This window comes from Neofelis nebulosa, chromosome 10 (assembly GCF_028018385.1).
Source record: "Neofelis nebulosa isolate mNeoNeb1 chromosome 10, mNeoNeb1.pri, whole genome shotgun sequence".
In the NCBI taxonomy this organism is placed as follows: Eukaryota; Metazoa; Chordata; class Mammalia; order Carnivora; family Felidae; genus Neofelis; species Neofelis nebulosa.
In genome coordinates this window covers 111,825,511-111,839,771 of record NC_080791.1, presented here as the reverse complement: position 1 = coordinate 111,839,771, position 14,261 = coordinate 111,825,511, and the positions used below count along the sequence as shown (strand labels likewise).

Below are 14,261 nucleotides of genomic sequence, written 5' to 3'. Positions count from 1 at the left end.
GCGCTAGTGGGGGAGAGGCAGAGAGAGAGGGAGAGAGAGAGAATCCCAGGCAGGCTCTGCCGTGTCAGCCCAACACGGGGCTCAAACCCACAAACCATGAGACCGTGACCTGAGCCGAAATCAAGATTCTGACGCTTAACCGACTGAGCCACCCAGGTGCCCCTGCAGATTTTGAAACATATATTGAAACTGGCCGAGAGGCCTGAAGTTTTTTTGTTTTTTACTGCCTTGGGAACAAATGACACATTTTGTTTTTATCTCGCTTTTTTTTTTGTCCTAACAAAATGGATGTGTTTCCAGGTTAACAACTGTAAATCTGCACGTTCAGGTTCATTTTGCTTAGTTTTGCAGGCTGGCGAATATTTTGCTGCAGATATAGGTAAAATTAAAAAAAAATCAATTCCAGTAAGCGAATACTTTTCAATGAACTTGGATGAATTTCGTTTTTCTCTTTACTTATATTGACTTGGTTCCGTTTGAGCCTGAACAAGAATACGTGAAACGTTACAATTTTTTAGAGTGTGTTTTACTTGTTAATACGGTGGATTCCCAGGAGTTGATTATACTATCCCCTTGATACTCTTGTTATAAATTAAATATTTAATAATAGTGTTTTGAAGCCAGTAGAATTAATATAATCAAGGCAAGAAAGTTCTACACCTTTGAAAACCTTTTTAGTTTTCATTATACCTAAACAAATTTATGAATTCTTATTCCATTCAATTAAATGGAGAAATTTCAGTTCCTAAGAGCTACCCAAACAAATATCACGTTTTCTAAAAAACTCAAAAACATAACAGGGAGAAATATTAATTCAGAGTATTTCTACCTACTTTTTAATGGGTTCAGGTATTGAAAAGGACACCAAATTTGAAACTTATTTAAGAATTTTGAGGGACACCTGGGTGGCTCAGTCAGTTAAGCATCCGACTTTGGCTCAGGTCATGATCTCATGGTTCCTGGGTTCCAGCCCTGTGTCAGGTTCTGTGCTGACAACTCAGAGCCTGGAGCCTGCTTCGGATTCTGTGTCTCCCTCTCTCTCTGCTCCTCCCCAGCTCACTCTCTGTCTCTCTCACAAAAAGAAATAAACATTTTAAAAGATTTTTAAAAATCAGCTGAAGATAATCCTTATTAAAAAGAAGAATTTTGAAGTAAATTATTTGTACTTGAAAATTGCCTTTTTCTACCTTTGAGGCCATGTTTTAAAAGTCTTGTCCTTGTTTGAAAATGAAGCTACTTGTGAACAAGTACTGAAAATCCAAGGTAACAGGGGTGCCTGGGTGGCTCAGTGGGGTAAGTGTTTGACTCTTAATTTTGGCTCAGGTCAGGATCTCACAATTCGAGGGTTCAAGCCCCGCATCGGAGCCTGCTTGGGATTCTCTGTCTCCCTCTCTCTCTCTCTCTCTCTCTCAAAAATAAATAAATCAACATAAAAAAAAAAAAAAAGAAAAGAAAATCTAAGACGACATAACCAATCTCTGACCCTTTAATGTTAAAACAGTCTGGGTTCAAGACAGTATTTTAGGAACATAACCATGGAACACAGTGGGGGAAGATCTCTCCAAAGTTGTTTTTTTTTTTTTCTTTTTTTTCCCCCCAAACAATAGTTTGAATCAAATTGTGTTGTTTCTGTAGCACATATAATCTTTCAAAGCTGTATAAAATCATTTAAAAGTTTGAAATGAAGATTCATACCGTTCTGTATACGACTTTATGTCCACAGATTTTATTCTGTAATTGGTCTCTTCCTCATCACGTATTCTTTTCCCATGGCAAAAAATATAGTTTATTTCATTTTCTTTCAGCTGATGAGGTTTATGTTCAAAAAACCTATTTTATGTATGTAACAATGAAAGAACCACTCCCTTATTTGGGACATATTTGTAATATAAAGTTTTATTACTCATTAATAGGCAGGGAGAAGGATATTAAATTGTATGTGTATTGCCATTTTCACCTGAAAATTCGAAGAAAATAATGTAACAAAATTAGGAAGAATTAATTGGCGGCCAGCGTGCTGGGAGAGTGGATTTATTTGCTTGCTTGTTTTGTCCCTTTTCCTACATCCCAAATGTTTTGTGGTTTTATTTGCTGATAAAAAAAAAAAAAAAACCTAAAAATGAAAAGATATTTAAAGAACAAACTCATTTCGTCTTCTGAAAATCATAGTTCATGGGGCTCTCTTAATGCTCTTAAGACTTATGTTCACTGTGCAACCACGGACACTCAGAAAAAAATATAAAAGAGGATATTTAAAAATTACCGTAACTCCAAAATCTAGATCTAGTCCCTGTGAACATTTTGGTGGTGTGCTTTCATTCTTTTTAAAAGGAGAATTGCTTAATGTAATTGGGATTGGAGGATACGTGGAATTCTTTTTCCCCCCGTGAACCTCAGGAGCATTTTCCATGACCTCACTTTCGCTTCCAACATTATTTCTGGCGGCCGCTGGAGTCGTCACGGTGCTGCGGGGAACATCAGTGCGCGTCCTGGAGGCGAAGTGACAAGGTCTCGGGCACAGACCCCCCGTTCTCCACACTGCCCGACCAGTGGGTTCCGCCCTCAAGCCCTGCGCCCGTTGCTTCCCCATTTTAGTTTCCCTTAGTCATGACGTTCATGAGACACACACCTCTGGATTGTTCCTTAGCTTTTAACGCTATCGCCACTTTGGGCATGCACGGATTTGCATTCTCACGGAGTGAAATATACTGCTTTTCCCTTTAGGATTTCCTCCACGGCTCCGGCGTAGAAACTGCAACGGAGTCGCGCCCCACCCAGAACGCGAAGCCTTGGGGCGCGAAGGGGCCGCTGGACCTCGCCGGCCCCGGCCCCGCCCTCCCGCGGCCGGCGCGCATGCGTCCTGGCGCCCCGGGCGCCGGCTGGGCCCTCCCGCGTGCCGTCCTTACCCGGCGTGCCCCGCGCCGCCGTCCCCGGAAGTGGCCTCGCCTCCGCGGCGGCGGCGGTGAGTGGGCGCCCGGGGCGCGCGGGTGGCGGCCGCCGCGCGAGGGGCAGGGCGGGCCGGGCGCGCCCGCCATGGCCGGGAGTCAGGACGTGTTCGACGCCATCGTGATGGCGGACGAGAGGTGGGTGGCGGGGCCGGGCCGGCGCCCGTTCTCGGCCGCGGAGGCTGCGCGGGCCTGCCGGGCCGCGGGCGTCGCGGGGAGCGCGGTGGGGCCGCGAAGGCCGCGGACGCCTGTGGGGCCGAGAGGCTGTGGCTGCCCCTTTCCCGCTCGGCCGCGCGCCACGTGCCCAGCTGCTGCCCCAGACCCGCCTCCCGCTCCGGGGCGGCCCCGAGCATCTGCTCGGCCTGCTGACTGCCTTCCTCCGGGGACGCCCCGTACTTGGGTGGGACGGGCCTTTGCCATCTGGGCGCTGCCCCCTTTCCTTGTTCCGTGGTGGCGGGACATACGGCCGCATTCATGGGCACGCTGATAAATGTGTCAGACGTCATCCCTTTGCCTCCAGAGCCCCCGGGGGAGTGCCGAGGGCTGTGACGGCGGGGACCTGTGCGGCTTTGTGGCCGGCCCACTGGAGACACCAGTAGACCTCAGCCCCGAAAGAGAGCGGACGTTGAACAATCAGCCGCTGACGTTTATTTAGAGCTTTCTGTGAACCCAACACTGGGCTAAGTGTTGCATCCGCGTGTACTGTTTTAGCCCTGCTTGTGAGTCAGACCCTATAGCTCCCCCTGCGTCGCGGAGGAGGCGAGGGCACTCCCCGCGGTCGCACAGCCAGTAAGTGGGAGCTGTACGTTGCCTCATCGGGGGCTCCAGCAAACTTACTTTGTTCTTGGTGATCGCAGGTTAGGATAATACCAGTTCCGCTGTTGAGCCCTCAGGGTCAGAGCCTTGACTGTGTTCCAGGCACCGCTGCGGCGGCGCATTTTGCGGTGATCTGATGGCATTTCTCCCTCCCAGTGTACTGGGTTGTGATGGAAAGCCCTGTGTATTTCGTAGGGTGTTTTGAAGCAACTGAGCTCATAGACCCACAGAACTGACCTGGCTGGAGACGAGCGTCACCTCGGAGGTTACAAAAAAGTAGATTCCTGGGCCTTACTCCAGACTTACCAAATTATCGGCGGCGGTGGGGGCCAAGGCTCTTGAATTTGTATCTTTAAAAATTTCCTGTGGGGGCGCCCCGGGGGGCTCAGTTGGTGAAGTGTCCGACTTCGGCTCAGGTCACGATCTCACGGTTTGTGGGTTCGATCCCCACGTCGGGCTCTGTGCTGACAGCTGGGATCCTGGAGCCTGCTTCCGATTCCGTGTCTCCCTCTCTCTCTGCCCCTCCCCACCTTGTGCTCTGCCTCTGTCTCTCTCGTGTCTCTCTCTCTCTCTCAAAAAAAAAAAAAAAAAAAATAAGCATTAAAATTTTTTTCCCTCTGTTTCTGGTATCTTACCAGGTTTGGGAATCACAAATTGACCCCCCCCCCCCCCCCCCCACGTAGAAGAGGCAAATTGGGTTTCAAGAGGGGCAGTGACTTGCAGCGAATGACCGACCAACTTAGGATTGGAACCTAAGTTTTCTTTTTGTACTATTTTAAACAGTTGCTCTTTTCTTTTCTTTTCTTTCTCTGCTTTCTTTTCATTCTTTTTTTTTTTAAGATTATTTATTTATTTATTTTGAGAGAGACAGTGAGCAGGGGAAGGGCCGAGAGAGAGGGAGAAAGAAAATCTCAAGCAGGCTCTACGCTGTCAGTGGGAAGCCCACCTCAGGACTCGAACTCGGGGATCACCACCTGAGCTGAAATCAAGAGTCGGATGGTTAATCGACTGAACCACCCGGGCGCCCCTGGAACCTAAGCTTTCTGACTTACGTTCCACATTGTCTCTATTATACAGTGTCTCGCCTTGCTGAGTCTGGGTAACGTGGGAGAGAAGGATTTGTCCAGGAAAAACACTCTCCTTCCTGTTTGTTTGATCAGGCTGGTCTCTCCCTTACAGGTTTCATGGGGAAGGATATCAGGAAGGCTACGAAGAAGGCAGTAGCTTGGGTATAATTGAAGGAAGACAGTACGGCACGTTACACGGAGCCAAAATTGGGTCCGAGGTAAGCGAGAGCCCCCCATTGAGAAATGTGCCCTTTTCGTGTAGTTGATAATTCGCTTTGATGATCCATATGGTGCAGCCAGAGCATCAGGCTTCCCTAAACAGCAACGGTCTAGACAGTGCGGATAGAGAAATGTTCTTGGTACGGAGCGACAGAGCAGATTGCCGTACAGGGACGCCTGGTCTCCTTGCGCTCTGCGGGTACCGCGGCTCGTACAGGTTGGAGTTCTGTGGCAGCCCCGGGTCGGGCAGGTCTGCTGGTGCCATTGTCCCAACAGCATCCGCTCACTCCACGTCTCCGCGTCACACTTTGGTGGTTCTTGCAAGGTTTCAAAGCTGTTCGTTATTTTCTTTCAGGTTTTTAAGGTTTATTTAATTAGAGAGAGACAGCGTGGGTGGGGGAGGGGCAGAGAGAAAGGGAGAGCGAGAATCCCACGCAGGCTCCGCACTGTCAGCACAGAGCCGGACGTGGGGCCGGACGTCACAAGACTGAGATCATGACCCGAGCCGAGATCAAGAGTCCGATGCTTAACCGACCGAGCCACCCAGGCGCCCCTCAAAGCTTTTCATTATTGTTATTTTCGTTTTGGTGATCTGTGGTCCGTGGTTATGCCTTGCTGAACGCTCAGGTGTTGGTTAGCATTTTTTAGCAATAAAGTATTTTTAATTAGGGTATGTACATTTTTTTTTTTTTTTTTTAAGGCAAAATCAATTGCACACGTAATACAGCACAGCATGCTGTAAACATAACTTGCAAATGCACTGGGAAAGCAAAGCATCGTCTGTTGCGGCGGTCTGGAACCGAACCTGCAGGGTCTCTGAGGTGTGCCTTTATAAAGACAATGAAACTGCCGCCTGAGGAATGAGGAAACAAGTCCTCGGTCGCCTCTGTTTCTGCTGGAGTATCCCGTAGTGGTGCCCTGTGTCTTAAGCCAGCTGAGTCCTTACCTTGTGTCCTATGACAGCATTCCATTTCCATTCCCCTTGAAAGTCCACGGAGTCCATAGTTTTCCTTCTCTTCTGCCCTTCGTGGCGGATGACCGGCTCTAAATTGCCAAGCCAGTGGCAGTCACGACTGCATTAGATGTCTGTTGCAGTAAAGCTGATCCCCACAGGTGCTGTGGGCCGCAGACAACACGTGCTCATCATGTCACGCGCCATTCTGAGGGTCGGGAGTCCAGGAGCAGCGGGACCGGATGCTTCTCGCTCCAGGTCGCATGGCGCTGGGGTCAGGATATCAGCCAGGCCTACAGCCATGTGAAGGCTCGACTGGGGCCGGGAGCCCCCCCCTTCCAGGATGGCTCGCTCACACCGCTGTGCCGGCCACGTGGACCTCCCCATAGGCTGCTCGAGTGTCCTGGTGACGCTTGGCACGAGCGATCCGAGACAGCAAGGCAGAAGTGACGCTGTCCGTCACGCCTAAATTCAGAAGCCGTGTGCTGCCTTCTCTTCCGCGTTCTACTGGCTGCGTGGGCCGGCTTGCTGCGGTTAGAGGGGACCACACGGGACACGCCTCCCAGGGTGCGGGGCCCGTGGGGCCTTCTTGGGAGGCTGCCACCCCGCTGATGGCTCGGCCTCTTGACTTCCGTTGCGTGAGGCCCAGCAGATGCTTCCAGAACCTGTGGCGCAAGAGGCACCACTGCCCTCCGTCCCCCCCTTGAGTTTTGAGAGCGTGAAGATTAGATCAAGTGTAGCAGGTTGCTGATTCATTTCACTCTTAAATGTTTTTATAAATTCACAGATTGGGTGCTATCAGGGGTTTGCTTTCGCTTGGCGATGTCTCCTGCACAGCTGTGCCACCGAGAAAGACAGGTAAAGTTGAAGATTTCTTTCTTTTCCAGCATGTGGACCAGGAGTCCTGGTTCCATAGCTCCCTGTGACTTTGGACAGTTAATGCGTCCGTCTCCTCATCTCCAAAGTGGAAAAACAATCAGGCCAGACTTGAATGTTGTCGCGATACTTACAGGGAATGGTAAATGGAGAGTGCGGGCCCTGTTTTTGGTGTTCGATGAGCAAGGTTCTGATTACTTCTGAGGAGTTTTTGGCGCCCTCTGCCTTTTCCTGGAATCTTAGATACCCGGCCAGGAAGATAATGTTCAAATTGATGACGTCTTCTTGCTCATCTTTCCCCTGGGCTTCTGATAAGCGCTGTAGGATGTTCTTGGTGTGAACGGGGCTCAGGAATGGTGACTGTGTTGTCATTAGTTTTTTTGATGCAGCTGCTAGGTCTGCTTGTGTGATAAGGCATTGAGTGTGTTTGACCTGAGTCTGGCACTTGGAGGCACCTAGTAAACGTTGGCCGTGTTTTGTATCGTTCGTACTCTTTTTAAACGCTCCCTACTGTGTGCTACCTGCTCAAGCCCCCGCGGCCCCGTTGCACATCTGTGTTTGCCCTAAGCTGGAAACGAGCCTTAAGGCAAAAGGCACCCGTGGTCTGGCCGTCCTCCTGCTCGCGGGCCCCTGCGTCATGCTGTTGTCTGGTGGCTTTGCCTGGCCTGGGAGGGGCCCTAGGACAGTGGATAACAGAGCAGGGAGGGTGGCATTCCCCTGTCGGAGTGACTCATTGTCTCATTTGAAATAACTTTGAACTTCTAGAATTTGGGCCGCCTCCATATCCGAATGTGAGGAGAGGAATGCCGGTGGCTGACCGTGGGTGATGCCGAGATCGCCCGCGGTGGGCTGCCTCCATTGAGTCCCCATGAGTAGCCCAGGGTGGACCGGATGTGGAGTTAGCCCGGGGCACCTCTCCGGGGGTTGGGGGGCGGGGGGGCGGGCAGGGATGGTCCTCTGAGGACTGCGGGAGCAGTCGGGAAGCGAGCGGTCGGCGTCTTGTGGCACCCCTGGGCGGCAGTCCCAGCTGAGCTTGGCTCTCCGTCTGGGTCTGGTCCACGAGAGGACAGGACCGGGAGAGGCAGTGCTTGGCGCTCTCCATCAGTCTCCCCTTCTCTCCAGCTCCGACGCGTGCTGGCTTCCGGAGGAGAGCCGCGCTGTGTGGAGGGGTCCCACAGCCAGGGCCTGCCGCCCCGCCCCCCATGGGGGCTCCTGAGTCCTTCCTTTTTGTTTTCTTAAAGTTTATTTATTTTGGGAGCGAGAGATTGAGCCTGTGCGTGGAGGGGAGGGGCAGAGAGAGAAGGAGAATCCCAAGCAGGCTCCGCACTGTCAGCGCAGCGCCCGGTGTGGGGCTCGAACTCACAGGCTTTGAGGTCATGACCTGAGCCGAAATTGAGAGTGGGACGCTTAACCCACCGAGCCACCCAGGCGCCCCTAATTTCTTCAAGCCGTGCACGCAGCCCCTTGTCAGGAGAAAGCCCTTGCAGCCCCCTCGCTGCCGCCTCTGCTGCACCAGCACAGCCGGAGGGGCTCTTTGAAACACAGTCTAAAAGCCTTTCTCACCGAGCTGTGGTTCCCAGGTTTTTGCACTTAAAAGACATTTTTTTAGTTTATTTTTGACAGAGAAACAGAGCATGAGTCGGGGAGGGGCAGAGGGAGGGGGAGACACAGGATCCGAAGCAGGATCCAAGCTCTGAGCTGTCGGCACAGAGCCCGATGCGGGGCTCGAACCCATGAATCGCGAGATTATGACCTGAGCCGAAGTTGGGTACTCAACCCACTGAGCCACTCAGGCGCCCCCGCAGGTTTTTGCATTTTTATGTCAGTATGATTTTAAAAAAGTTAAAAGTTTTTTTAATGTTTTATTTATTTTTGAGAGAGAGAGAGAGAGAGAGAGAGAGAGGGGCAGAACATGAGAGGGAGAGACAGAGAGGGAGGCCCAGAATCCGAAGCAGGCTCTGTGTAGGCTCTGAGCTGTCAGCACAGAGCCCGATGCGGGGCTCGAAGCCACGAACCACAAGACCATGACCTGAGCCCAAGTCGGATGCTTAACTGACTGAGCCCCCCAGGCGCCCCCTGTCAGTACAGGTTTTAAATGGTTGTTTAAATGTGCACACGTGTGAACAGTCTCCCCCAGCCCCCGGGGGTGGGCCCCGGCCTCCAGGGTCCGGGGGAAGCGAGAGACTTAACCCTTGCAGAGTCCAGTACTTTCCCTCCGTCCTGGGTACTGAGCTTTATGGAGATGACTGTGCCCCAGAAAGCCTGTGATGCGGCCGGCAGGTGTGCGTGTTCCAGGCGAGGACGCCGAGGCTCAGAGACGTCCCACAGCCGCCCCGCCTCCCAGCAGAGCTTTGTCTCGCCGGGAGAGGGGACCGAACCCGGACCCCTGACCCTGATTCCTGCCCTTGGGAGGGAGGGGCTTGCCGGTTTACCTGCCGCCCAACTCGCCAGGGCTGTGAGCGTGAACGTGTCGAGGTCCCAAAAATCCCAGGCCCCAGAGCAGGCTGGGTCGTGCCCCGGCACTCTTTTCTTGTCTGGTTTTGTCTGTCCCCGCGTCTGTGACCTAGAGAAGCCGTGGTTGCTGTGGTCGTGGCGGGCGCTTGCTCCCTGGCCGGGAGACAGGTCTCTCCGTAGCGTCATACACCCTGATGGCAAGTGTGGGGTGTGGGCGAGAGCACATGGCTAGGTAAATACATACTATTGAGTGTAGCGAGAAATTAACCGTCTGGCTTCTGAACCCAGGCACGCTTCCCACGCCCACCGCTTTCAAGTACGCGATCGGCAAAGCTGTTACATAAGCGGAGCCCATTATGTAAAAGGGACTAAAAGTCTTTATTTCTGTGCTTTACAGCAAAAAGATGAAGGCCTTAGAATCGTTGATTGGAATGATTCAGAAGTTCCCTTACGATGACCCTACGTATGATAAACTTCACGAAGACTTAGACAGAATTAGAGGGAAATTTAAACAGGTCTGTCCCCTGCACATCTCTCTTCGATTCGGAAGCGCGTTTCTCCGGCGGCTGGTGCGTGGTCTCGGGGCTCACGTCGATCGTGCTCTGGGGGCTGCGTGCGCCCTGTAAGCGGCATTTCTGCGTCTCCGTGTAAGAAAAGGGAAGACGGCCTAGAGAACGGGGTTAGGACTTCCTTAGGGGGTGGGGCCGTGGAGTCGAGAAGCTGCAGGTAGAAAGTTTTGTTCTGATTTGTGAGTAAAAATACGTAAGGTTTTAAAAAATACATCCTTTTTCTTTTGTGTTTTCAGCTTTGTTCACTACTGAATGTTCAGCCGGACTTTAAAATTAGTGCGGAAGGTTCTGGACTTTCATTTTGAGGATGACAGATGAACAAAGACGAAACATCAAGGAACAGATGTCCGTATGTTAAGTGTTTAAAAATGTGATTCAAGGCAAAACAATGATGGAGTATTCATTGTTCTGGGGGGAGGGATCCAGTTCGGGCGGTGAAAGGGCTTCCTTCTCCCTGGGGGCCTCCTGTGTCGCCTCAGTGCCCCCCCCCCCCCCGCGGTCCCTCTACACAGGCCCGGCCTTTGTCGGGTCCTGTCCACGCTGCGGTCTGAGCGGGTCCCCCCCCCCCGGCCTCGGGAGGCCTCTCCCTTGCGGTGCAGGGTCCGCTGGCCTTGCGGCCCCCTCCAGTGGCCGGGCCCGGCCGGTTCTAGACTGGGGGTGGCCCTGGCTGCGATTTCCCCCCCGAGCCTGAAATCAGCACTCAGAAGAGCAGGTCTTTAACAGCCGAGAGCAGCACGGCTGGCCTGACGGGAGATGGCGGCGGCGTGCCCAGCACAGTGACCTCCGTTGACCCGTAAGATGTGCCAGCGCCGGGTGATGTGCTTCCCCTGTTCCGGTTAATCCCTTCAGTGATCCCACTTCACAGATGAGGAGACCGAGACCCGCGGGGACTGCCCGGTCCAAGGGCGCCCGGCAAGCAGAGCTGGGGCTCCGTCCTGCGCCCGCCTGTCACCACCGTCTGGTGCTGCCTGCCCTGGGACGCGCCTTCGCAGCCATGGAGCAGGGTCGCTGCTCTCGGGCCCGGTGTGCCCAGGTCCCCGCTGGGGAGTCCACCACGACCGGCTGACGTGGGCACCTGGCTCGGAGTGGGTTCCGAGGGAGCCTAGACACGCTCTTCGCACGGCCTCTCTCCGCATCGGAATGGGGCTTTGCAGTGTTGAGCGTGGGTAAGGGGAAGATACTTCAAGGACTAGATGTCAGGCCACTGTCGTGCGTACGCAGAAAGTTTGGGAGCCTTACGTTGAGGACGCTGTGTTTTCCTGTCGTACGAGTTCCTTTTCCTTCTGCTCGCACCTGGCGGGCATCCGAATACACCGTGAGGTCTGGATTGCTGGAGCAGGTGATGCAAGGTCGTGGCTCCTGGGCGTCCCTCTGCCCGTGCGTCTGCGTACCCCCGGGGGGTGGGGGGCAGGGTTGCCGGCAGGTCCCGCCTGCTCCTGTCCGCGGCAGCGCGGCCGAAAGTGACTCATGAGATTGATAAGGGGTAACCGCGAATCGTCCCGGTTTTTAAATACGTTCCAGAGCGTCTTAGCGACGGCTGTCGTGCCGCCCGGGCCGGTGGTCGTGAGAGCCTGCCGGGAGACCCGAGGCCGGGGGCCTCGAAGGAGCGGGGTGCTGGGTGTTTTCTTTCCTCTGGTTCCGTGGCCCTGGCGAGTGTGCTGAGGACCAGAGAGGTGGCTTCAGCTGGTGAAGGCGGACACTCGGGCTCGAGCCTGCCACGCTGTCGCAGGCGGGAGCGTCACCGCGCACGTCCCTGTCTCCGCCCCAGCCGGCTTCCGGGGCGCTCGCCTGCTCGTGCACCGCCTCGCGGCCGGACCCTGCGGCCACAGACACCGACCGCGGGCGTCCCTCGCCGGTGGGATGGGGGGCTCAGGTGGTTTTCCCTGGGGGACTGTTTTCTGAGCGTTCTGTTTTGATAATGTATTACTGTTACAAGCGGAGAGCAGAATAAATAGATTGCAAAGCAGAAGGCCTTCTGGTCCTGTTTGTAATGTGCCATCCAGCAAATTAACTACTTTCTGGTATTTGGGATTTAGGTACAAAAGCAGGCAGGCATGGAGTCGGCCCGGGCGCAGCTTCCTGTCGTGTTTCTGTCCATGCGCCTCCTGAAAACACGGACAGGTGGTTCTTGGGAGAGAGTAGTGCCCTGTGATGTTCAGGAAGGGTCAGCTCCCGCCGCCCCGGGCCCGGCCACCTGTCCGCAGTGCCTACTGTTCCCCTGCCCAGACCCGCCGTGTCCCTCTCTGTCAGCCTCTCCCACCGCGGGTGTTAGCGTGGGCCAGAGGCGGCCTTTCCCTCTTCCCTGTCCGCACGGGAGGCCGAGCTGCCTCCCCCGTTTCCTTCAGAGGCTCTGGACCCGGGCTGCCCCCGTGCCCGCCCAGCTCCTTCGCAGACAACTGGACCCGGTGTCTAGGAACCCTTGGCTGCCTCGGACGCTCCTTGATTATGGCACAGACCCAGGCCACCTTGACGCTTGCGCTCCGTGCCAGGGGATGTCATCTGCACTGACTGGTTCGGGCGTGAGCATGGCTCCCCTCGGCCGATGAGACGCGAGTGGAAGTCTTCTGGGGCTTCCTGGGAAAGGTTATAGCGCTCCAGAGAGAACATACCTGTTTCGGAAGCTGTCCCATGGAACTCTTGTCCCGTGGACGTGACCCACCCCTGGAATCGCTGCAGGAGACTTGCACCTGGCTACGGACGAAACCACACCTGGGCGTGGTGTGGCAGGAGCCGGCGAGGACCTGGCCCTGGTGGCACCGAGCAGCTGACGGCCAGCCCCTGAGCCGCATTGCTTCTGGACTTGACGTTACATGAGCTGACGAATGTCCTCGAGTTCAAGGCTGTTGGGGTTGGGTTTCCGTTCACAGGCAAGGTTTCCTGCTTGTGTTCCCCCGTCCCATCCGATCCTGTCCTGGGCACCTAGTTCTCTCGGATGTTAACCTTTGTCCGTTGGCCTTGAGTTTGGGAGCTGTCCGGCTTGGGTTTTGTTTCTTTCTGGTGGGTTCATTGTTCCCCCAAGGCTTTGGCCTGCTCCCTCTTTCCTGTTGGAAACCCCCAGCATGTTTTGTGCCACCATTAGCCCACTGGGGCCACCGTAACAGACGCCGTGGACTGAGGCTCAGCCAATAGACATGTCCTGTCCCCACCCCCATCCTGGATGCTGGAGCCCGAGGTCCAGGCATGGGCAGGACCAGGCCTCCCAAGGCCTCTCCCCTTGTGTGTGGACGGCCGTCCTCTCGGTGTCCTCACAGGGCCATCCCTCTGTGCGTGTCTGTGTCCTGATCCCCTCTTCTTACAAGGACCCCGGTCACACGGGATCAGGGCCCACCCTTGCCTTAAGGTGAGCATGTTACCATAATCCCCTCTGAAGACCCATCTCCAGATACAGACCCTCTGTGAGGTTCTGGGGGTCAGGGCGTCAACGTCGGAAATTCTGGGGACACCACTCAGCCCATAGCAGCCACCCGCGTGGCTGCTGGAAAGACTGCTGACTTAGGACTTGGGAGAGAAGAAGGCGTTTCACCTGGAGCTGCTTCATCGAATTCTGGGATGGAGTGATCGGGACCTGGGGCAATGCCTGCTGCCTAAAAGAGTGCCACTTTTCACTTCTTACTTCCGTCGTATTCATCTCACTCTTTCTCTCCCCAGGGGTGAGGAAAGAATTCAGAGACGCTCAGGGAGCCTGTCGGTGGGGTGGGGTGTTCAGTATAAGGGAACGGGAAGGTGGGCAGGGAAGGCTTCCTGAAGGAGGTGCCCTTCATCCCACTGCTTTTGTGAATTTTCATCGGACCTCAGCGCCACGGGCAATCTCCCGCTGTGCTTGTGAACAGCAGTGGAATATGGAGGTAACCAAAAATGAATTCGCCTGGAGCTCATCCTCCTTCCTAGATCAGTCCCAGTCCTGGATGAATGAAGTGGGCAGCTGGTCTCTGACTCAGGAAACTCAAGTCACCAAGCAAGTACTGTTGACCAGAGAAGAGTGGGCGCGATGTTCGTTTCCTTACAGGGTACGAGTCCCACAGTTGAGGGCCCTGCCACGACAGGGTCAGTGGCTTGTCTGAGTTGACTAAGTGGCCCCGCTGGGGCTTTGCAGATTCATTGTCCGAATAGGAAGTTCACTCCTAACTTCGGGGGCTTCTAACTCTCTTCTTCGTGCCTGATTAAAGCCCCCCCCCCACCTCCCCCTACCCCACCAGCATCAAGGTGCTTGCCCGTTTGTCCCTTGGGGACCCCTGTGGAGACCACACTTTGGCCGCGTCTCCTCGGGCGCTGTAGCAGATCAGCGGGGCCTTGGGTGGCGGGTCCAGAGGTTCTGTCGCGGGTGATTCCCGAACGTGACCTTGTTTGCGCTGCTCAAGAGTGA

General features: G+C 54.3%; 1 protein-coding gene across 2 annotated transcripts; it reads left to right on the top strand.

The window, feature by feature from the left end:
* The first annotated feature begins 2,931 nt into the window (after positions 1–2,931).
* On the top strand, positions 2,932–11,867 carry LTO1 (LTO1 maturation factor of ABCE1). 2 transcript variants are annotated; one of them, XM_058689961.1, is made up of 6 exons: positions 2,932–3,083; positions 4,941–5,046; positions 6,787–6,857; positions 9,727–9,844; positions 10,135–10,247; positions 10,764–11,867. In XM_058689961.1, exons 1-5 carry the CDS (start codon positions 3,034–3,036, stop codon positions 10,201–10,203), a joined length of 414 nt encoding a protein of 137 aa, XP_058545944.1. In that variant the 5' UTR covers positions 2,932–3,033; the 3' UTR covers positions 10,204–10,247; positions 10,764–11,867. The 2 variants fall into 2 exon arrangements, with proteins under 2 accessions (XP_058545944.1, XP_058545943.1); XM_058689960.1 differs by having other exon boundaries at positions 10,135–11,867.
* Positions 11,868–14,261: the final 2,394 nt, after the last annotated feature.

Bases quoted from the DNA above. Each gene is read 5' to 3' on its own strand.
- LTO1 (XM_058689961.1), top strand. From the start codon at position 3,034: ATGGCCGGGAGTCAGGACGTGTTCGACGCCATCGTGATGGCGGACGAG. The intron at 5,047-6,786 runs GTAAGCGAGAGC...ATAAATTCACAG, and splicing joins GAGCCAAAATTGGGTCCGAG to ATTGGGTGCTATCAGGGGTT. The intron at 9,845-10,134 runs GTCTGTCCCCTG...TTGTGTTTTCAG, and splicing joins TTAGAGGGAAATTTAAACAG to CTTTGTTCACTACTGAATGT.